The sequence below is a fragment of the Copadichromis virginalis genome, linkage group LG14 (assembly GCF_057382275.1).
Source record: "Copadichromis virginalis isolate Kocher_CV1m ecotype Utaka linkage group LG14, C_Virginalis_male_GT1.1, whole genome shotgun sequence".
In the NCBI taxonomy this organism is placed as follows: domain Eukaryota; kingdom Metazoa; phylum Chordata; class Actinopteri; order Cichliformes; family Cichlidae; genus Copadichromis; species Copadichromis virginalis.
Genome location: NC_140631.1, coordinates 31,629,984 through 31,652,445, shown reverse-complemented (window position 1 = coordinate 31,652,445; position 22,462 = coordinate 31,629,984). Strand labels below are relative to the sequence as shown.

At 41.5% G+C, this 22,462-nt stretch overlaps 1 protein-coding gene across 4 annotated transcripts; it reads right to left on the bottom strand.

Annotated features, from left to right (window-relative positions):
* Positions 1–44: 44 nt before the first annotated feature.
* Positions 45–22,224, bottom strand: LOC146694312 (bridge-like lipid transfer protein family member 2). 4 transcript variants are annotated; one of them, XM_085430446.1, is made up of 41 exons: positions 22,085–22,224; positions 21,406–21,545; positions 21,156–21,282; positions 20,958–21,007; positions 20,738–20,879; positions 20,538–20,656; positions 20,382–20,442; positions 20,122–20,308; positions 17,803–17,926; positions 17,558–17,682; positions 17,382–17,449; positions 17,161–17,297; positions 16,851–17,005; positions 13,538–13,731; positions 12,886–13,183; positions 11,829–12,034; positions 10,670–11,720; positions 10,350–10,541; positions 9,820–10,022; positions 9,243–9,361; positions 8,952–9,175; positions 8,638–8,828; positions 8,383–8,482; positions 8,079–8,278; positions 7,688–7,985; positions 7,445–7,602; positions 7,059–7,265; positions 5,974–6,073; positions 5,575–5,757; positions 5,362–5,483; positions 5,109–5,264; positions 4,485–4,606; positions 4,221–4,401; positions 3,941–4,027; positions 3,328–3,438; positions 3,113–3,248; positions 2,707–2,831; positions 2,521–2,622; positions 1,289–1,423; positions 970–1,202; positions 45–832 (listed from the first exon to the last, which is right to left on the bottom strand). In XM_085430446.1, the coding sequence occupies exons 2-40, from the start codon at positions 21,474–21,476 to the stop codon at positions 1,017–1,019; spliced, it is 6,753 nt and encodes a 2,250-aa protein (XP_085286572.1). In that variant the 5' UTR covers positions 21,477–21,545; positions 22,085–22,224; the 3' UTR covers positions 45–832; positions 970–1,016. The 4 variants fall into 4 exon arrangements, with proteins under 4 accessions (XP_085286572.1, XP_085286570.1, XP_085286573.1 ...); XM_085430444.1 differs by having other exon boundaries at positions 45–1,202; XM_085430447.1 differs by having other exon boundaries at positions 45–1,202; positions 16,851–16,969.
* Positions 22,225–22,462: the final 238 nt, after the last annotated feature.

The following is a 22,462-nucleotide window of genomic DNA, read 5'->3' as shown; positions in this document are numbered from 1 at the left end:
ACACACACTAATAACACTTATTGAGAGATAAGCTGACACAAATGGGCCATGATACGATCCTTTTAATTGAAATACTCAGGGCTGATCAGAAATGTGACAAACATCAGGATTTAGCAACATTTCAACGGAAAACAACCGCGGTTACAAAAATATCAAAATACTTTGCATAAAAGTGCTTTAGTGTTCAAATTACAAAACACACTCAGCAGTTAGGTGCAGCACGCATTCTTTTTTTGCCACAATACTGTCACACACACCAAGTGCCACATTTTACCACACATCACCATGTTTTTGTTGCTCTTTTCCTGTCATATTGCACTGAGGTGAGGTACAGAAAAACAGTGAACTGAGAGGAAGCAGGCCACCATTCAACATGGAAAATATAAAATAGCATTTTATATGGGGATAAAGGCCTTCCTGTCAGCGACAGTCATACAGCCACAATCAGTTTCTTTAAGCTTTAAATGATAAAACATATTCTATGATCAGATTTGTTTTTTTGTTTTAAACAAGTGACAGGTGCTTCAGTTAAGTGTCATTTCTTCAAGCAGAGTGCACCGTGTTCCTGAGCCCGCAGGAAGTAGCATGTCGGTCTGGGATTTTCAGCAGAGGAAACAGTAACAGTGAAGTGCCAGCTACATACTGTAAACCTTCCTCGCTACATTCAGTGCAACCAAAGCGGTCGTTCTTTCCAAAGGTTGCAGTTAATGACACCAGAGTGAAGTTTTTAAATGGCACACAAATAAACAGAATAATTTATATTTGGTCAAAATGGCACTCCAGTTATCCTGGAGCTGCTTGAGATTCAAACCTAAGACACAACAGGAGTTAACTGAAAAAAAAGAAAAGAAAAAAAGAAAGATCAGCAGGCTCATGTGATACAGTAAGATGTTTCCTAAATCCACTTGAAATATTCCATCGTGCCCCCTTTTTCATCCTGATTCACAAAGCAGGAGTGATGCTCTTTACTTTTTCCCTGCAGCTGCTGTAGACGACTATCCACTCAATTCCAGGCGTCACTTATGTCGTCTGAATATACTCTTCTTGCTGGAGCTCTTGTCTGCAGTGCTGAGACCGATGAGGAGTCGTGCTTTCTCATCTTCTTCCTGCTGCTGCAGGCTGTTGTCCGCCTTCCCTTCAGATGCCTTCCCCCTCAAGTCTGAGCCCGAAGCTGGCTTCAGACGCAGTTTCTCTTTTATCATCTGAGCAGCAAGGAGCAAAAAAGACAAGTTTAAAAATATCAAAGATCTGCCTGTCCTTTAATGAAGAGATAAGAACGTTAATGTACCTGTGCTACAAGTGCTTTTCGGCTGTCTCTTTTAACAGCCATGGCAAAGTCGAGCCATGTCCATGTATTGTTATGGTACTCCAAGCAAGGGAGAACCAGATTCAAGTCCTTCCAGTCGACACTGTTCTTTTCACCCTGAGAGAGACGAACATTTCACAGGCAAACACAAGATTAAAGGGGATCTGTTCTCTTAATGGATATTCATTGTCAGCATTTTAAATAATAATGTCAGTGTTTGCACAAACAATCACTGTATGTAATATGACAAGGTTGGGCAATGCAGGAAATGAATGGTACTAAAGCTGAGCTTCAATTTTCTTATATCTATGTTTAAAAAACTATGCTGGTTAAAGATTTGGTGTGTAACGTAGAAATTCTCTATTTTTTTTGTTTGTTTGTTTGCAAACTATGTAAAGAAAACATGGTATGCTTACTAACAACCTCTGGGTGTTTGTCGGATGCATTCATAGCTCAGTACAATCTTTTTTGAGCCACAGATTTCTTTGAAGATTCACCTGTTAACTGTTTAAAATGGAACCAATCCAAACGTGGGTACCTGTGAGCCAAAAGCTTTTAAATATATTGTAGCTCTTAAATGATGTCGCACAGATCTGGCTATGAGCCACCACCCATCTGCTGTTCAAACCTTGTGTTTGTAAGCAGCCTATCAGTGTAAAGTTGGCTTAAAAGGAGGATTGGCTTTAAGATGGTTTCAGACAGAACTGAGGGCCAACCTAAGGCCCAGTGCAAGGTGAGACCCTCTGTGCTCATATGAGGACATCACATTTAGGCTTTTCTCCATTTTATTGATATTGAACAGAATGAAGCAGTGCTTTATGCTTTGTTAATGCTTTGTTAATGCTTTATTGTATTAAGCTGTGAAATAACCCTCTTCTCCTCACATGAGGAGATGCATTTTTAAAAAAAATTACTATCCGTTTAAAGATGAATGTTTTTATATGTATGATCCAACGATCTCAAAATGCATCTCAAACACAAGCTTGGGTCAGAGGTTAAAAATTGGTTGTTTTGTTTCTGAAAAACAGAAAGATTTTCACCTGGTGACAAAGTTAGTTATATTCTAATATCTAATATTTGGCAGTTAAACAATGCTTAGTCAAACATATTTTGTATGGATGATTTTTGTTGATCTTTGCATTTAAACCAATGAATAAATGGGTACTGAATCTTACTGTAGAGGTATGTAGCAGCTGTTATGCACAGAAACCCACCTTATAGCTGACACAGAGAGGCACTTGTGGAATCTTGATGTAGATGAATGAGTTGTTCATTGCAGCTCGCTCTTTCATCTTATCAATGTCATCGACAGGATGCTGAGTGACAAAATATAAAGTCTACTTACTCTGCCTTAAAATAAAGTTCTATACATTTTAGCACACATAAAACAGCATCTCTACCTCTGGAGCCTTCCTGAATGACCTTCTAACCCCAGCAGTGCGGTTCAGTCCCTGGGTGACACCTTTGCTGGGACCCATAGCACCCATGGTGTCCTCTGACAATGGCCGAGGTTTGACAGGGATACCTGTATCACGGACAATATTAGAATAAGCTCTCTGGCCTCTGGGTGACTCTACACTTTATACTCCCACCGAGTCTCACATCAAGGTCATATTCAAAGTGGCTGAGGCTCTACATAGAGCTCAGAGGGATGACATAACAGAAAAGCAACTTGACACTGCAAGTCTGGTAGAGAAAATGGAAACTATTGATCATTTAGGCAGTATAAATTTCAGGCTGATGATCACACAGAGAGTCTGGAGATGAAGTGCTACGGTTATATTACAGCTGTTGATAAAAGCATACCAGTAGTAACCAGCCTAAATTTGTCTTCTTCATCTGTGACCTCCTCCTCTTCAACATTTCTCCCCGGGAAGAAAAACCCCATCATTCGTTTGAAGAACTGGTACATCAGCTGGATGGTGAGAGGCACCACATTCACCTGATGATGAAAACAAAATAGTGTTAGAAAAAACATTAAATCAAGCACCATAAAAGTGTTTTAGAGTCTTCATTCTCACCTCAAAGTGTTCCTTCACAGAGATTCCTCCCACAGGGGGGCGCACTTTGCTGAAGATCCGCAAAGCAAACTGGCGTCCAGACTGGCAGTTACTCTGTGGACGAAGTACGACCTAAAAGAGATGAGAGAATTAGATTCAAACGCATGCATGCACGCGCACGCATGCACACACACACACACAAAAGTGATTTGATTTGAAAAAGCTCTACTGAGATTGAGTTTGAAAAAGACACAAACACCATGTTTCATTGATGAAATGAACACAGGAAAGAAGGCAGACACTGTAAGGTTGAGTGAACTAATGGCTCAAACATGCGTCTATGACTCAGGTGCACGTGCACAATATGAAACTTCTCTTCACTGTTCCAGCTGTATACATACCCTCAAACGCTGCACAGAGGAAACCAGGCACAAATAAGTTAGTTATCAAATTGATGTCTGCCATGTATGTCACATTGTGCTTGGTTGTAAAGTGACACAATGCAAAGTGGTTTGTAGAAGAGAGGACTGGCTAGTCTCAAAGCTTCAGCAACCAAAAAGCAAAGTAAATAAATGTAAAGCAAGTGAAAATAAGCTATTCGGCCTAATCTGAATATTCCGATGAAGTTATTTACCTTGTACGCTGCGTTCGGTAGCAGGTTGTTCATTGTGAACCACCCAAGCTCCAAAAGATGCTCTGCTGTATCATCAGACTTGTTCAGCTGCAAGGAGACATTTTTCAAAGTGGTTATCACTCAGTGATCTTATCAGCAGGAGAATATCAAATAACATCTGTTAACCTCTTATCCAGTTTTTAAAATGCACTAAGGAACTAAAGCCTGTGAATTTGTGGGCTGTGGTGAGAGGCAGATGGAATGTCTCCAAGCTCTGGATGGATTATCAGCATCTGCTCACCTTGCTGTACATAAATCTCTGCAGCTCCAGCTCAGCGATACCGAGCTGTCCGTCCTCTTCTGTCAAACACCAGCGGGCCTGTGCAAAGTAGATCTCTGTTCTCCTCACTACACTCACATCCTCGGGAGGTTTACGTAACTCCAGCTTATTTGCCCGCTGCAGCTGGAAATCCTTAAAACATCTGGAAAACAGATACATTTTTGTTTTTTTAAATTTTCGCCATCTCTGCTCTATCCTGGATGCAAATCAGTGCTGACATAAGACCTGATGAGGATGTTGAGCTCTTCACTCTTCATCTGCATGTCATTCTTCTCCTGGTTCAGCTGGTGCTGCAATCGTGCATTAATCTCGTTCAGTTCATCGCAACCCAGTTCCTCAGATTGCGCCTGCAAGATGAAGAAGAAACAAAGTGTTTCATTGACTTAAAAGACCCAGGCACTGCACTCCACTAATACAGTGTCACATGTCCAACATGGTGCAAGCTGCTATAAAAATCCAGTGTTCGAGTTACTCAGATATTGCAGTGTGCTTTGCTTTTAATGGGTTAAGCAGAGATGATTAGGAGTTCCACAGACCCAGATAGTCTTTATTTTCAAACTTGAAGACACAACTGCTACTAACGTAATATTCTATGCAAAAAAAAACTGTTCACACTTCAATGTATAAAGCATGCAGTTTTACTGATGTGTAAAATTACCTCACGTGCTTAAAGATTAAGAGTAACAATTCAGGTTTACTGTTTGACTCTAACAAGACCTTTGGGATATGTAAAACAACTACACTGATGGTCACAAAGGACTAATTTTATGGACTTAAAGACAATTAAAAACACAGTCAGCTGTGAGTAACTTCTGGGCTTTTACACTTAACTTTAAATTACACGCTTACCCTGATGTTTGAATAAATCTGTTTCTCAAGGCGTCTAATTTGAGCAAGGTGTTGCCTAACGGCCTCCTGAAGATGCAAGATGCTGCTGCGCTGCTCCTCGGGGTTACTGGAAATCTCCAGCTGGAAACGCACTCGCTGCTTTTTCTCACTGTGCTCCTACAGAATCACCACACAGAAGAAACACAGTCAGCAAAAGCTAAAACATTTATTAGGCCATGGGAATTATGAGCTAGCTGTTGCGTCTCTAGCCCACCTTGCGTCTGGGCTCCACGTGTAAGAGCAGGTTGTTGACAATGTCCAGAATCATAGCATACTGAACTGGGTTAGTGGATATCTCAAGATCATGATGAATGAGAGTGAAGGTGTCCACAGCACCTGAAAAAAATGAAAAATGAAAAATCACTCTCTTATTAGAAAATTAGCACTCATGCTTAAAGATATGTGGTCTGTTGGTGGTCACATATACCAGCCTGTTTCTTCAGCAGGTCTTCCTTCTCATGGTTGTTCCTCAGCTCTGGAGGCTTAATCTGAGTGGCCAGCTCTGGGTTGATGTCGTGACTGTAACTGATGTAGTGCATCCGGCAACTACAGCGCGAGATGATACGCTGAACCTGCTGAGACTCGTTCACCTGTGCGGGCTGGTTCCAATCTGCAATCAAAGATCAAACAATATTTGAATCAATCAATAACTACAATACCCATTTTAGCTCTGAACAAAAATATAAATATGCCAGAAGACTTGACAGTAAAAGGGTTTTTCTCAGTGTATAAATGTAAACATCCATGCACTCAGTCATGTTTTTTATTTATTGATTTTTACAGCTGTAGTTACTGTGTGTTCAGTGTCCTGCAGTAAAGGCCACACCTGTTGTAGTGCTAACCATTCCTCCCACAGCCTGGCCACTCTCCATCAGCTCCAGCACCGAGTCCAGGTTACGCTGCCGGTGCTCCTCAATGTTTTTCACCTAAAATAAATAAATAAATAAAAAACTCAAAGCTATTATGACAAAGCTGTTTAGTTAAAAAACAACAACAGACAGTTATTGTAAATCTTGTTTAATACTGTGGTAATTCTTTTCTCTAACAAAATGTTTAGTCTATAAAACATCAAATATGTCAATTACAGCCTTTCAAATTTCTTTATTCAGTCAGCAAAGACTGCCCTTTGTCAATTTCTCACTTTCTCATTTTGCAGCAAAAACAACTGAAATGACTTAAAATAAAGCAGCTAATCAGTTACTTGTGTCATCTTTTTAAATACAGTGTCATAACAGTACAACTTCATGGCACTCAGAATGACCTGTCATTGCAATTTCTAAATGAAAACCAATGTTTTAAAGTTTAACTGCAGACAACATCTGTAAACAACAGCTAAACCCTTAAACTTTTTGTACGTGCCAAATACAAATTTAATTCTTGAAAGAAAACATTTTCTTAAATGCAAAAAATATATAATAATCTCAAGTACAAAGTCAAATAAAATAAGATATATGCAATCTAAAACCTTTACTCTGTTCTCTTGGAAGGCTTTCTGGCATTAATAGGAGGCAAGTTTTTGTGCTGCTGAAAACAGACTTTGAGATTGTGTAGACATTAATTAATATTAATAATAAATAATTGCCCAACCTAACGACCCTTAGGTCACTGGCTTTAAGGGCTTCTGGAGGCTTTCTACAGATTTTTCACTGTATTAAACAAACAGCAGTGGTTGGAGCAAAGTTTGCTTTTCTTCACATCAGAGTTTTCTAAAGAGATTTCTGCTGCAGGCCTTGCTCGTGTTTATATCGTTTATCACATCGGTGCGCAACAGAGCTGTGCATTAAACAAAATATTGAAGCAGAGAATTTGTGTCGAGAATCTTTTATAATCAAATTTTTCAAATTACTCGATGAATCTTTGCAGCCCTAATTCTACGACTGGGTTAGTTGACCCCGTGAGAGCTTAGCCTACCTCCAGCCACAACTGTCGGTCCTCTTGTTCAGATGGGTTGGGCTCCATGGTGGCAAAATACTGCATACCATCCAGCAGACAGGTCCAGGTGGTCTTCTGCTTCAAGGTGTCGTTATACCAGGCAGGGTGATGCTCACACTGCAGCAGTTGAGCCTTTGCTGCAGACACCAGTACACAGCCGGCAGTCTCTGTGCCACGCAACATCATCTAAGTAACGCAAAGGATGATTGAAAGATAAACACCTGACAATCAATCTGCATCAATTAATCCAAATTTGACAGATTAGTTTTCAAGTAAAAATAGTGACAATCTACATGAACATCATATGATGGGTGAAGAAAAGTGGCAAATTGTTGAAATATAACTGCTGTTATTACTGCAGTTACCTGACAGTTGACCAACTCAATAAACCAGTTGCGGTTATATACATCATCAGTCTGACAGGCTGCAATGCCACACAGCTGGTCGCTGACACCTGAATCCTCTTCTGAAAACACCACAAACTTGTCTGTCTCCTCAATCAACTTCTGAAGCATCGATGTGCCTGAAAGATAAGTGGAAAAGCAATCAGTTAATAGATGTTAAAGCCTAAAACCGTGGCCTTTTTGTTAGTCAGGTGACTTCCTTACCTTCATTTTGACTTTTTTCTGATCGGTTGACAGAAGCAACAACTGGTATGGTAGGAGCTGTGGTGGGGGAGTAGGTGGTAGGAGAGCGTTTGAGCTTCTTTGTCTGCAGTTGTGTGTCGATTCTCAGACCTTTCAAAGCTTCAGTGGAGAGATTTCTTTTCAGTACAGATGCCTTTTTGTAGCCATCATATAGCCCAAAGGCTATGTTTCTGTTTGTAGTTGTCCAGGAAGCACGTAGATCCACCAGACGCAATTTGTGAGTATAAGAGGCATTTGTTTCATCCTTTGTGTTCACCTCCTGACAAAGAAGATACAGATAAGGACATTAATTATTCATGCAGTCGCAGTGAAAAATACATTTAAACTCCAGCCCTTAGGCTCTGGCTGCTACCTCCTCCATGCGATTGCTCTGTCGTTGGTAGCTAAGGGATGACAGGCTGAGCAGGTGAGTCTTCTTCACTTGAGTGTTGATCTGGTGGTCAGCAGTCTCATCCCAGGTGGAGGCCATCAGGTGGACTGTCACCTGTGAGAGCTCACTAACCATCTGAGTCACATTCCACTCAGAGATCAGCCTCCTCATCACAGTGCCAGCTGAGACACCACACAAACACACAAAAGCGCACACATGTAAACTAATGAAGAGTACTTTATGTGATGTTGTGCATCCAGCACATCTGTAAGTAAATTGCTTTTACCCTGTGGAATAAGTCTTTGTGTGCCCCGAGTGAAGACGTGGCCTTTGTTGCACTCCAGTTGGATACCTCTCTGCTGGGCAAAGGAGGCCCAATAATGCACCTAAAGGGTACACAATATATAAAATGTGCAATAATCAAGAAAAACACTAATATAATGAACAGTTACAAACTGAGGCATATTTGATGGGAAAAATGCAAACTTTGACCCTGAGACTGCTGCTGTTGCACACACTGAAAAAACAAAACAAAACCTACTTGTAGTTGTGGAAAGGCAGCTGTGTAGGACATCTGCTTGTAGTGCTGACCAAGCTTCTTGCGAATTGGCTTGAGGCTATGGAAGAGCTTGCCTCTGCAGATTGGCCGAGATACGCTTGTCCAGGTGGCCCAGAAATTTTGCATCCAGCGCAGTGTGCTGCTGTACAGGAGGATTCTGGGCTGATAAGTGTCTACAAAGAAAAAAAAGAACAAAACCTTTAACTCACAAAAGTAAAATAGACATAAAACACTGGTTTGTAAGTGTTTGTAAATTTAGTTTACATAGAACGATGATTGAATACAGTTTGACAAACCTGTGCCACAATGCTGGTTAAGGTCCATGGTGATGGAGAGGTTGAGATTCTCAGAGCGAAACGCTCTGTAAGAGTCGTGAGGCTGTCCTGAGGTCACGTCTGCAATGTTCTCCGCACAGCAGAGCATTACAGCATGGTGGTCATGGGGATTGCCATGGCAAAGCCATTGGAGATCAAGGGTCATACACAGGTTGGGTAGGTGTAGAAAACAGATATCATCATACCTGGAAAAAGATACTTATTAATACTGAATGTTTCTCTGCAAACACTGCTTTTATTGCTTCCACTTACTTTGACGCGGTCCTGACATTTACATCCAAGTCTCCTTTAAAAGCAAACTGGCCGGGGTTCCAGTCAAAGTTCAGCTTATTCCACTCCCAGTGCAAATTTTCCGTGGTATTATAGGGATCCTGTAAGAATCATAACAAATTAACCTGTTACTAATTTTGCTTAGCACAGTGGTTCTCAGACATTCTCTAGCATGTTCTACCTCAACAGTCAAAAACACCCCTCAGTTTTTATTAAAAATATAAAGAACCCAACATGAATAAACTTAACCAAATGGCAGTGCAATATCATCAGAAAACTCTTGTTTTGTTTTCCCTAAAAAATATGTTGTTCATCTTAAATCTAAAGTAAAGTATTTATAAAATATACTTTATATTTTTGCCAGGCTACCTGTGCCACAGCTTCAGTGGCTCCTGCCCCACAGTTTGTAAACTGGTTATCATGGCATTGCTAACAGTGTCAAAACATAAGAATTACTTTAAACAAAATGGAGAAAGCTGCCAAAAACATAAAAATAAACTGATATTGATAATAACCTGTCACGGGTAAACATAAATACTAAGAAAAAACAATGTTTTACCTCTGTAGCCAGCTGATGAAGATTGGCCTGATCAATGTCCATGACCCAGCACCCGTGCAGAAGGAGACGACTTTTGTCCCACCAGGCCAGAAGAGGCGAGGGATCAGCTGTGGGTTTGGTCAGAAGGTCAACTGACTGGCCAATCAAAGTCCAGGCAGGGTCCCAACATGGCCCCCAAACAATAGTGTACAGAGAGATGTTGGCTGGGGAAAAAAAACATGTAACAATTCCTGTGTGAAACATTCAATTCAATTCGAATTCAGTCATAATCACTGAGTAGTCGAATACTTTAAAAAGAAAAGTGTACACTTTTCTTTTTTAGAAGAGTTCTAGTTTTGTATGTTCAAGGACAAGGACACATTTCTCTCCTCATTTACTCCTGAAAATTCAGTCTTCTGCTTCATCAGTTTTAGTCTAAACAGTTGAACTTTTAAATCACTTATTGGTCATAGTCATAGGATTATAGCAGATTCTTCTGCATATCTAGACAGGATTTTGGGACACTGACCAACATTATACTCATAACTCACATTTGAAGTCATAGTAGAACTTGAGTGGTGGCATATTCCTGTGGACTGTTACATCTCCCCACGGTGGTCCAAGGGGGACAGTCTGTTTGCGCCGACCTCTCAGCTGTCCATCTTGCTCTGTGCCAATCAGACGCCCCGACAGCTCCCAGTCACGGATCTCAAACAGGTAGCGAGGGTAGTCCCGAATTCTCACTGGTACAAAGCAAAAGTAGTAAATACTTTACTACTTTAATACTCTAGTAAATACTAGTAACAATAAAAAAACTTTGAAAAAAATCCTTTGTTTTTTGCCTTAAATGGGCATATAAAGGTGCTCTTACCCAAAAATGCAGCTAGTTTAAACTTGACTGCACGGCACCATTGGACGACCAGAGGGAGCCCATCTCTGGGGAAGGGACTGATCCCATCAATGTCCCTCAACTGTTCTCTCACCCTGTCGGGGCCATGAAGGGACTGATCAGCAATGACGACAAGTTGTAAGTCTGAAACAGTCCAGGTCAGCAGCGACTTCCTCATGGGTGTGTTTGCATAGAGGCGGCGTGAACGCTGGATGTAGATCTCTATATGCTTTTTCTCCAGTGAACTATACAGCTCTTCTATCTTTCTAGCCGGGAGAAGTTCTCCATGTTGCTTGCGGAGATCTGCCACCTTCTTATCCAGAAGCTGCAGACGTTTTGCACTCTCTTTACTTTCATCCTTCATCAGTTCATAGTTGTCTCGCAGCTTGATTTCGAAGACATCGTCCAGGAAGACAAATGAGAACTGGCTAATTTTGAAGATGAGGTCAGGCGGCAGACGTTGGGTTGCGGAGGCCTGGGTTGGGGACTGATGGAGACTTTTTAGCCACTTCTGCACACTAATAGCTTTGTCAAATGTGTTTGAGAAATTGTACTGGTAGGGGAACTCCATAGATAAGGAAGGACATGTCAATACCCAGACACGGTTATGAGGAGTGGTGAGGAAGGGGAAAGTGTCTCTGTGCAGCTGCATTTCAGTCAGATCTGCATGTGTCTCCACATCTAGGCCATTAAAAGAGACTATATTGTTGCCATCAAAGTTGAAGATCACTGAGGGAGAGCGCATATGCATAGAACTGCCTTGCTTTGAGAGAGAGAGTGCATCCATGTGCAGCAGAATGTAGTTCTGATCAGTAACATGAGCAGTTAAACGAGTACAGCCCAGTTCAACACGCAAACACAGGCCTCTGTTCTGACCTGAGGCAGCTTCAGTGTTCACTGGTTTAACTGGCTTTTCCTCTCCTTTCTCTCCACACAGCATTAACCAACACGCCTGACCTTCAGTCATGTGCTGATATAGGACCATGTGGTCTGGTGGCGTCCATTCGACAGTAAGATCCTCTTCACATTGAACCTAATTAAAGAAATCAACATATTAATACACTCTGAAATAAATACCGCTAGCATGCTGAGATGGAAATTTATTTAGTCCAGATAAATTCAATTCAACAAATGTGGTTACCTGTATGGTGTGGGGGGTGATGTGGTACCACAGCGTTAATGTGGTGAGTTTTACTATAGGGTTGATGGTTTGAGAGGCGGGACAACATACTTCCATGTTCTCTGTGACTGTCTTGATCACAGACAAGCTGACCCCCTGCAGAGACACCCTAGAGCTCTCAGCAGAGGTCAGGACTCTGACAGTGTCCATCCGCAGAGATACAGCTCCTACACAGGAAAGAAGAAATAATACAGGCAAAAATGGAAGCAAATCAAAAAAGAAAACAATGAAGAGAAGAAAGTGGAGGTCTCTTTTGGAAGTATCCTGGGAGAGAGAGTAGAGGGAAAGCTACAACGCAAACGGCACAAGGTGGATTTGTACCTAGACCTCTGCAACAGCACATGGATTGTCTGCTCAACCAAGTGAGCTATAGTAGCAGCCACATATTATCTTCAGTAGAAAAAAATCTCTCTCTTTCTCTCTCTCTTTTTTTTATAAAGCAAGAGATGTAACTGACAGAATTCATTCAGATTAATTTTGATTTTGAAAAAAAAGTTACAAATTTCCTCACAATTTACTAAAGCCAAAGGTTACATCAATCAAAAACTAGTAAAACTAGGAAAAAACAATAAAATTCCTAAATGTTGCAGTGTTGTGAGATAGCCTACCAACAGAGTAAAGAAACCTTTAGCTCTATATGCTTTAGACTGAAAAACTATGTGACAAAAGTGGATGCCAGCAGAAATTTATGATGTCAATAAGTGCCGTTCATAGCTTAGATAGCATAGCATAGCATAGACATAGTAGGGTTTAAATAGCAGTTTCAGTCCATATTTGCAGTGGATGTGGTTTTAACTGTGAAAAGCAATACACCTTTTTCTTTACACATAAACAATTTCCTGTTTAGCATACATGTCCTAATATGAGTTAAACTACTACGCAATTACACTGAAAAAGTTTATCAGTTGTATGTGATGATTTGTTTTATTGCCACATAAGTTTCATTTGGAATAAAAGCTGTAAAACAGTCTTTTCAGTCAAACAGCTCTGTATTATAATAAAAATGCTCATTCCTTACCTGCAACATTAGAAAGCGTGAAGACATTAACGTCCTCTAGACAGCAGTCCACTTTAAAAAGCAGGTGTAGTTGTGAGGAGGGGATAGGTTTTATGGTGTCGTCATTACAAGGAGACAATGGAGTCAGATCTGGCAGCTGTGACTCTGGATGACGAGGAAAACACATGAGAGACAGCAAGCGAGACAGACACAGTGCACAGGTCTCTGAAAGCTCCACTTGAAGCCCTTTCAGGCTGGACTCAACGTTCAGACTCAGAGGCTGGCTGTTCGACTTCATGTGGGGTCGGTTCAAACTCCCCTGGAGGGAGAAGAGATTAATGAAGAAATCCTTAAAATCAGTTTAACTTGAAACCACATGTTCTGATTTTGCATTGCTCATATAATCTAGAGTTGGACAAATTGGAAGATTTCCCAAGTTTAAAACAAACAATATCAGTCACAAGTCACTTCAAAGAAGGTTGCTGATAAGAATTTAAGCTTTATATTATTTTTTCCACTTTATTATTCATAGCTAAAGCATCAGTATCTTGGCCAGGTCTCCCTTGAAAAAGAGGTTTTTAATCTCAATGGGATCTTCCTGGTTAAATAAAGGTTAATAAATAATCAGTATAGAAAGATACAAATGTTTATAAAGGTTTGTCTGCAGTCCTACCTGCAGGCTGAGTGAGTCTAGGATTAGGGCTTCTCCCCATACATGTTTACCAGGAGGGTGGGGTGCCTGCTGGATATGAGACCCCTGACCCACTCTCCACCAGAAATTGTCCAAGGACAGCGAGGCACGTTCGTGCACATTTTGGGACTCTTGATTCTCACTCTCAACTTTAATGTCAAGGATATGACGCAGTTCTGAAGAAACAAAGGGTGTGCAGATAAAAAAACATTGTAAGTTAAGCATAGACCGTATAAAAGATAAACACTGTCACAGTTTTACTTTCTTTTTTGTAAACACAGAGGGAGATGTAGGTTCAACCTTGTAACCTAGAACACTGGCTAAGAACTGGGAATTACAAATTATTAGCCAATGAGAATGTCTACGATAATCTTTCGATTCTAATAAATACCACCATTTACAAAATGATGTTCATGTTTTATTCGATATGACCTGAAACTATGTGCCCATAAAGAGATCAGGAAAAGGTTTACTGATGTCAGAAAGCAAGTATTTCTAAGTGGTCCCCTTGTGGCAATTAAAAAGAACTCATTTAGCCACATTTAAGCACTAGCTTCACTTTTCAGACCATGTCTTTAGTACTTTTTCAATTCAAGTGACTCTGAATAAAAGGAGACCTCTTTCTAGTGTCACTGCTTGAAGTAGAAAAAGTTAATGAGTAACATTTAAAAGGGCCCTGTGGAAAAACTTTATCTAATCTACGCATGTTTGAAAGAGGTTGGCCTAACAGTTACCCATAGAACAAGGTTATGAAGGAAAATGTGTTTCAAGAATAGAGGAGACTTGTACATAATAAAGTAAAGTAAAAACAAAGTGTAATTAAAGTAAAGCTTTTCAGGTAAGGAGTGCTGGGGTCAACTGAGAAAATTGTCAGGCGGTGGAAGCAATACTTCGAGGACCTCCTTAATCCCACTGACATGTCTTCCGAGGAGGAAGCAGAGTCTGGGGATGAGGGGAATGACCCGCCAATTTCTGGGGGCGAGGTCACTGAGGCAGTTAAACAACTCCTTGGTGGCAGAGCCCCTGGTGTTGATGAGGTCCGCCCCGAGTTCCTGAAGGCTCTGGACGTTGTAGGGCTGTCCTGGTTGACATGCCTCTGCAATGTTGCGTGGAGATCAGGGGCAGTACCTGTGGACTGGCAGACCGGGGTGGTGGTCCTCATCTTTAAGAAGGGGGACCGGAGGGTGTGTTTCAACTACAGGGGGATCACGCTCCTCAGCCTCCCTGGGAAAGTCTATGCCAGGGTGCTGGAAAGGAGAGTTCGTCTGCTAGTCGAACCTCGGATACAGGAGGAACAATGCGGTTTTCGTCCTGGTCGCGGAACACTGGACCAGCTCTTTATCCTCTCGAGGATACTTGAGGGTGCATGGGAGTTTGCCCAACCAGTCTACATGTGTTTTGTGGACTTGGAGAAGGCACTCGACTGTGTCCCTCGGGGTGTCCTGTGGGAGGTGTTGCGGGAGTATGGGGTGTCTGGCCCATTGCTACGGGCCATTCGATCCCTATACAACTGTTGCAAGAGCTTCGCATTGCCGGCAATAAGTCGGACTCGTTCCTGGTGGGTGATGGGCTCCGCCAGGGCTGCCCTTTGTCTCCGGTTCTGTTCATAATTTTTATGGACAGGATTTCTAGGCGCAGCCAAGTGGCGGAGGGCTTTTGCTTTGGTGGCCTCAGAATCTCATCTCTGATTTTTGCGGATGATGTGGTTCTGTTGGCTTCATCGGGTGAGGGCCTCCAGCTCGCACTGGAACGGTTCGCAGCCGAGTGTGAAGCAGCGGGAATGAGGATCAGCACCTCCAAATCTGAGGCCATGGTTCTCAGCCGGAAAAGGGTGGAGTGCCCACTCCGGGTCGGGGATGAGTTCCTGCCCCAAGTGGAGGAGTTCAAGTATCTCGGGGTCTTGTTCGCGAGTGATGGGAGAAGGGAGCCGGAGATCAACAGACGGATTGGGGCTGCAGCTGCAGTAATGCAGACGCTGCACCGGTCCGTCGTGGTGAAGAGGGAGCTGAGTGTAAAAGCGAAGCTCTCAATTTACCGGTCGATCTACGTCCCTACCCTCACCTATGGCCACGAGCTGTGGGTAGTGACCGAAAGAACGAGATCGCGGATACAAGCGGCAGAAATGAGCTTCCTCCGAAGGGTGGCTGGCCTCTCCCTTAGAGATAGGGTGAGAAGTTCGGCCATCCGGGAGGGGCTCAGAGTAGAGCAGCTGCTGCTCCACATCGAAAGGAGCCAGCTGAGGTGGTTTGGGCATCTGACAAGGATGCCCCCTGGGCGCCTCCTGGGTGAGGTGTTCCAGGCATGTCCCACCGGGAGGAGGCCCCGGGGCAGACGCAGGACACGCTGGAGAGATTATATCTCTCGGCTGGCCTGGGAACGCCTTGGTGTTCCCCCAGATAAGCTGGAGGAGGTGGCTGGGGAGAGGGAGGTCTGGGCCTCTTTGCTTAGGCTGCTGCCCCCGCGACCCGGCCTCGGATAAAGCGGATGAAGATGGATGGATGGATGGATGGAGTGCTGGGGTTTAACATAGCAGAATCCACCTGCAATACTGCATACTGTATGGGTAATTCTTAACAGCTTGTTGTCCTGGTAGAAGGCTCAATGTCAACTGCTGCTAGTGCAAGAGAGGGGAAGTGGTGAATGATCTAACCCACTATAGTACAGGAATTACAAGAGTTTCAGCTGAATAACTGAAGGTAGTCAGGTAGGTAAAGTCACACAAAATTATGGGTTATTTTTCTAAACTTCTTTACTTCTATTTATTTTTCTGGCTGTTCTTAGATATGTAAAAGTGGCTAATGGTAACAATAAACTAAACTAATGGTTGCAACTGTACTAATCCTTAAAAAACAAAAAACTCCTGGATACTTTGGCCTAGTGGGAGGGTCAATTTTTGTCTGGAATAATTCAAAACAACCCTGATCTTATGAAGGTGGTGAGCTTACCATCCGACTCTGCTATATAGAGCATCATTACCATTGAGCACTGTCTGGCAATCAGCAGATGGGAAAAGTGTAAAACCTTAACTATGCCGACTAAACAGACGCTAAATAATCCTGGACAGTGGCAAAAACCAGGTTTGATTATTTCCAGTTTCATGCCAAGGAAAAGTTGACTGTTGAGAAAATTCTATAGGTGTCCAATTTCCATTCTACACACCTTAACCAATTTTTTTTGTGTGTGTAGATGAGTAAATCTTTAAAAAAAGAGCATGTTAAAATAAATATTCCTGTATAACTATTTTGCATCTGGCACTTTTGTGAACATAATGCACTCTTCACATGACAACAAGTACCTCCATTAGCAGAGAGGAAGCCCAGAGCAAAAGGTGTGGTGTCTCCCAGCTGAACAGACACATTGATGTTGGACACAGAGGTGGTGATCATCACGGGAGCATCCAGGTGAGGAAGGCGCCTGAGGAAAAGGAGGGTGGGCAAATAATCTAACGGACTACACCGCACAAGGTAAGGTAACGGACAAAAACAATAGAGAATGAGTGATGCACAAACAGGGATAATGAAGAGAAGATGGTGAAAGGTGTTAAGAAGATTTTAATTTCAGAAATCCAGCAATCGAACTATGTGAGTTTCACTTTTAGAACTTGCCTTTTTCTGTGTGCTTCCTTCCTGTGGAATAGCTGTTCCCATGGAAATAGATTGAGCCAATGGGAAAACTCCTGGTGACGGTAGTGAATGATGCAAGTGTTGACGACGACTGACCCTGAGATGTCAATTGATGTAACCTAAATTCACAGAGACACGAGGGAGAAAGTCTGAGTAACTGATTTACAAAACGATGCAATGTGGCCTTAAAGCATTTCCCTCACCTGCAGGGTTGTCTTGATTGTGTTCACACAAAGAATTCTTTGCCTACTTTGAGACAGCAGAAGTCCATCTGCCAGCAGAAAAAAAAAAGAAAAAGAAAAAAAGAGCGTGTTATTCACGACTTCTTCCTCCTTCCAACTCTCTCTGCAATAAGTCTGGCGCCCAGCTGTCCACTTACCCTCAAGAAGGAGCTCCAAGCTGCTCTGGGGAAAGCTCAGCTCAGGAGTGAAGCTTTTAAGAGGAAGCTGCTCGTTGTCACGTCCGTAGCAGACCTTTAAAGACTTTAGAGTCCAGTTCAGGTGTCTGTACAAGTAAGAAAATAGGGTTATAAAATATCTGAAACAACAGATCATTTAAAAGAGTAAACTAATGCAAAACTGTGATCACAGTATATACGCAGCTAGATGTAAAACGGTGACTCACCGTTTCTGGCTGTGCATCGACAGGGTTATGTTTGTGTTATCAAATTCCACATTGACCTTGTGGGGAATCAGCTGATGAAAGCGTTCCACAGTCTCAGTCTGGATAAAATCATCATTTTCATTCTCTAAAAGGAAATAGTATTTGAGTAATTAAATTAGAGTGTTATGTAAAGAATTATCAAAAATATCAAGCCTATCAAGCTGGCATTTGAATTTTAAAAATCTATGACATAGTTAGAAAGACAAAATTAGCACTTCAACCTTTAATAAAACGCAGGTGTTGACTTTCTGACATTGTGCATATTCCACGGGATTTCAAATATTCTGTAACATGCATGTTGTTTAAGACTACACTTAATATTATAACTGTTAGAGTGGAGGTGGATTCTTAATAATGCAACTGATTTTGCATATGAAGGCAGAGCAACCTGGGATTATACTGAGAAGTTAAATCACTAACAACACAACTTTAATGCATTATTTTTTACTAATCTATAAATATGTTTCTTATAAAAATACATACTATGGTTACGTGTCATTTCCTCTTTTTTGCTCGTGAGAATGTTAGTAGTTATTTACATGGACAGAACCACCAGCCTCAACTGTATGTGCAATGTTTATGTTCGTGTTTTTAACTGCAAGCTATTTTTAACATCTGATTCAATGGCCTAACAGACCTGTGCATCTATAAAGAAACGGAAGAAAAAATCATCTTGCTTTAAACGCTTTTCAAACATTTTCTCCTGTTTTTGTAATGAATGTATAACTTAGTCCTACTTTGACTGTGTTGGTAAAACTTTATCATTAAGGACATTTCAAACACTCACAGAGGCCAGTGAAGAGCTATGATATGACCTTGTTTTCATTTTGGTTAGCAGAACAGCTAAAAATATCACAGATGATGGAAAATGTCCAGGCACTTTTAGAACACGCAAAAGATCAAATGCAAATGCAAAGGCAGAAAAAAACAACAAGAAGGGCAGCACAGAGTGAAGGTCCTGTGGATGTACAACAGCCAAGGCACTGTTCTTTATTCATCTAACACCTGACAATACTAATTGCAGGATAGATAGTTTTAAAATGTGATTTTCATAAGGGTTCTTCCCCCCAATTCAATAAATATAGCATTAAAAAAAAAGATTATTAAGACTTTACCATCTGTGATGGTACAACTATGAATGCAAAACAGTACAACAAATCAGACTTGAAATATAGAATGAAATAAACTGAAAGTTAACTGCAGTGGTTGGATAAAACTGTACTGTGCAAAAGTCTTGGGTCATTCATAATTTCTTTATTTTTTTGGTAGGAAAATGGGAAATAGGTAGAGTGATTTATTGAAACAGGTTCAAACTTGCGTGGAAATACAATTCATAAGGAAAAAACAGAGTCTGTACAAATGTAATAAGCTTGAAGGTCAATATTTGGTATAGCCACCATTATTCTTCAAAACAGCTTGAACACTTAGGGAAGCTTTCTAGTAATTTCTTTCAGTAGTCTTTAGAAATACTTCTCCAGGCTTCTGGAAGAACATTCAACACTCTTCTTTGGACACTAGTTGTTTTGTGTTTTGTTCTCTGTCAAGATGATACGACAATACTATTAAGGTCTGTAGAGACGGGGGATGTGCCTTTGTGTCTGTCCAGACTGTTCATCAGTTTTTTTTTAGGCTTCACACTTTAATTTGCCCTCCACCTGTGCAGTTTCATCAGATGTTTTTTTAAGGACGCACTGCACACCAGGCACAGATATTCATTATATTTGGCTAATAACTGTCTGGGAATCACCTTGTTAGTGCAAAAATACTATTTTATGTTTGCCAAACTGTGTCATGTTTGGCATTTTTTGTAGAGTCAATAAAAAAAAAAAAAGGAACAAATAAAGCGCCTAAAGATACAGTTTAAAACTGGTTCTTTGCCAAGTTGTCTGCAATGTGTAGACACAACACTGGCTCATCCCTTTAAAAAAAAAGAAGCTTGAATGATCAATGTTAAGGGGTTTAACAGCAAAAACATTCCTCTGAAAATGGTCATTTACAAGGACTGGACTGAAAATGAGGGAACAAGCAGCCAATGTCCATTAAAAAAAACATTAAAATACTTTCAGAACGCCTGGAGAAGTATTGCTCAAGACCACTTTGAAAAATTACAACAATCTCACTCCTTGGAAGCAACATACAAAGAAATGAGAGGTGGCTCAAGACCTTTGCACAGTACTATAGATTACAATTTGGAGAAAAGAAGGAATGCAAATGAATGTGATGGATAAACACTATACTTAAAAATCATTGCTTCCATTTCAGAGGTCAAACATTACTCACCAAATGCACCATGATCTTTCTCTTTGTGGGAAACTGCTGGAAGCTGGAGCTGACTGAGGAACAGCCCCTCGTGCAGCTCTGCCATTAGAGTCCTCACACTCAGGGACAGACAACCTGGCTTCATCTCTGGTAAACTCACATCTCCAGATAGCAACAGGCTAAGTGCCACTTCAGCCAAACATATGTCCTAAAATGGAGAGCACATCATTTACAAACATTCAACCACCTGTTTCTATTTCAGTGACAGTTACTCCACTCACCAGTTCACTGCTTTTGAGCACTTTACTGCTTAGTTGTCCAACCGAGAAGTTCCATGCCAACCTGTAAAGACATTTTTCAACATGGATTTCATTTTGGACAACTAATACAAACTATTGATTCAGTCAGATTAGTTATAAACCAAAAATAAATAATACCTTTTACTCTGGTGGTCAAGTAACAAGGTGATACCTGCAACAGTCATGTGCCATAGAGATTCTGGCAGTGCTAGGTTTAGGACCATCACGTTGATGGAGCTGATGTGGAATGACAGCAACTGGAAATACAAAACAGGAAGTGAGATACTGTGTACAAATAAGCATAAAAAGAAATGTTAACTTATCGCCAGCCTTCATACTTGTGACAAGAATCGAAGCGTTTTGGGGCTGACAGAAATCTTCGCCGACTTTTTTCCATGGCTCTGCTTCACCAAAGGTTTTAGTGGTGCTTGCAAGTCAAACCGGACTCTGGTTTCTCCAACACAGAATGCCAGGTATCGCCTGAAACACAACTTATGATATTATTTGCTGCTAACTGTTTTATCTCAGACTATCTGGGCAACACATTAAGCTACTTACGGTAAATCCTGGTTTAGAAGTTTACTTGAAATCCATATCCTGTCAATTTCCTGCCATTCACAGAATTACAGCAAGATAAAAAAAATACATTTGATAGATGGTAAAGTACACAAACTCAGAAGTGAACCATTGACATGGGAGTGGTTGTTTAGCATGTGCCGACTACACAAATGTCATGTAAACAAAAACGTGTCCTACCAAAGTATGCTGGGGGTGAAACTGGATACTGACTCCTTGGACAGAAAAAAATCCTACTGATTTAATCTTCAGATGAGCATTGAGGGTAGTTTGGAAGAATCGCACAGCCAGGGTACATATGAGCCACCTAGAACAGCGGGAAAATGTGCTACTTTAAATGAGGAGAGCAAGGAAACATCTATTAAGCAGTGCTTGCAGTTTAAACCATACAATGATCGCTGTACTGTAGAAATTTCCACACATTCCTCACCTGAAAATGGCACACAGCACACCAATAGCCAGCAAAAAGATTAAAAATAATGATATCAGCAGGAGAGACATTGTGTCTCTAGTTGTTCACACCCAAATCTTGGGACATGAGTCTGGCTGCTCCTTATCTTCTCTCAGCTGCTGTCAAAGAGGAAGAGATGTACTTAAGCACAATATCCAGGTGCCACTCACTACTGATAGGTGACACCGACTGCTTGCAAATAGTTGCTATAACTGTAATTAGCTGAGGCAACACTTCCTACACAAGTTAACAACCGTTCGTTGTGGAAAACGTTAACAGCTAGCCTCACAGAGCTAACACCTCTAATTAACTACAGTGTAATTACAAACCGACCACGAAACAGCACCTAGCTAAACTTTATCGCTCAGCTAACAGTGTAAAGAAAACACAAACCTCTACTAAAACTTGTTTCCCATTACCAAGCCGCCAGTGAGAAACACTCACTGCCAAGCAGCAGCAGCATTAGCCAGTAACCCAGCACTAAACAGTTAACGAAATTTGCCGCCGCGTCATCCAAAAATCTTAAGCAAATCTGGGCTAGCACTGTAGCACGCTAACGCTACCGCTAACTTAGCGGAACTGCCAGTTGGCACTCTTTTTTGCGCCTGTTGGTCGTCTTTGGTCTTTTTGGCCTCACTCTCTTACAAAACTCACTTACCCTGACATATTCGCAACACCGAGCTGTCGCAGCGCAGTGTAACGCTGCAGACAGAGCAGTTTCATGTGACAGTTGACTCAGAGCTTAGTAAACACTGTTCTCCGGCTCGCCGTGCTCAGCTGGCAGCTCGGTGGAGCGCAGTGGTGGGAGCGGAGCTGGGGATTGGCCAGTAACGCTGTCTAAGCAAGTAATCTTTAACTAAACAGTCACACATTATTCAGCGGTTCACACCAACTTTAAACTAATCCATAAACAAGCACGAAAATAAAATGCGCAACCTTTATTCCAGTCATACATCAGTTTTACAAATACCAAATAAACAGTTTATTCCCATTGTGCACACAAGTCTCCTCTGCCATCCCCCTTAGGGAAAAAACG

Coding starts and splice junctions, on each gene's coding strand:
- LOC146694312 (XM_085430444.1), bottom strand. CDS start 21,476: ATGTCTCTCCTGCTGATATCATTATTTTTAATCTTTTTGCTGGCTATT. Junction 7,603..7,687: donor AGAAAAAAGTCAAAATGAAG/GTAAGGAAGTCA, acceptor CTTATCTTTCAG/GCACATCGATGCTTCAGAAG. Junction 1,424..2,520: donor CTCTCTGTGTCAGCTATAAG/GTGGGTTTCTGT, acceptor CGTCTCTCTCAG/GGTGAAAAGAACAGTGTCGA.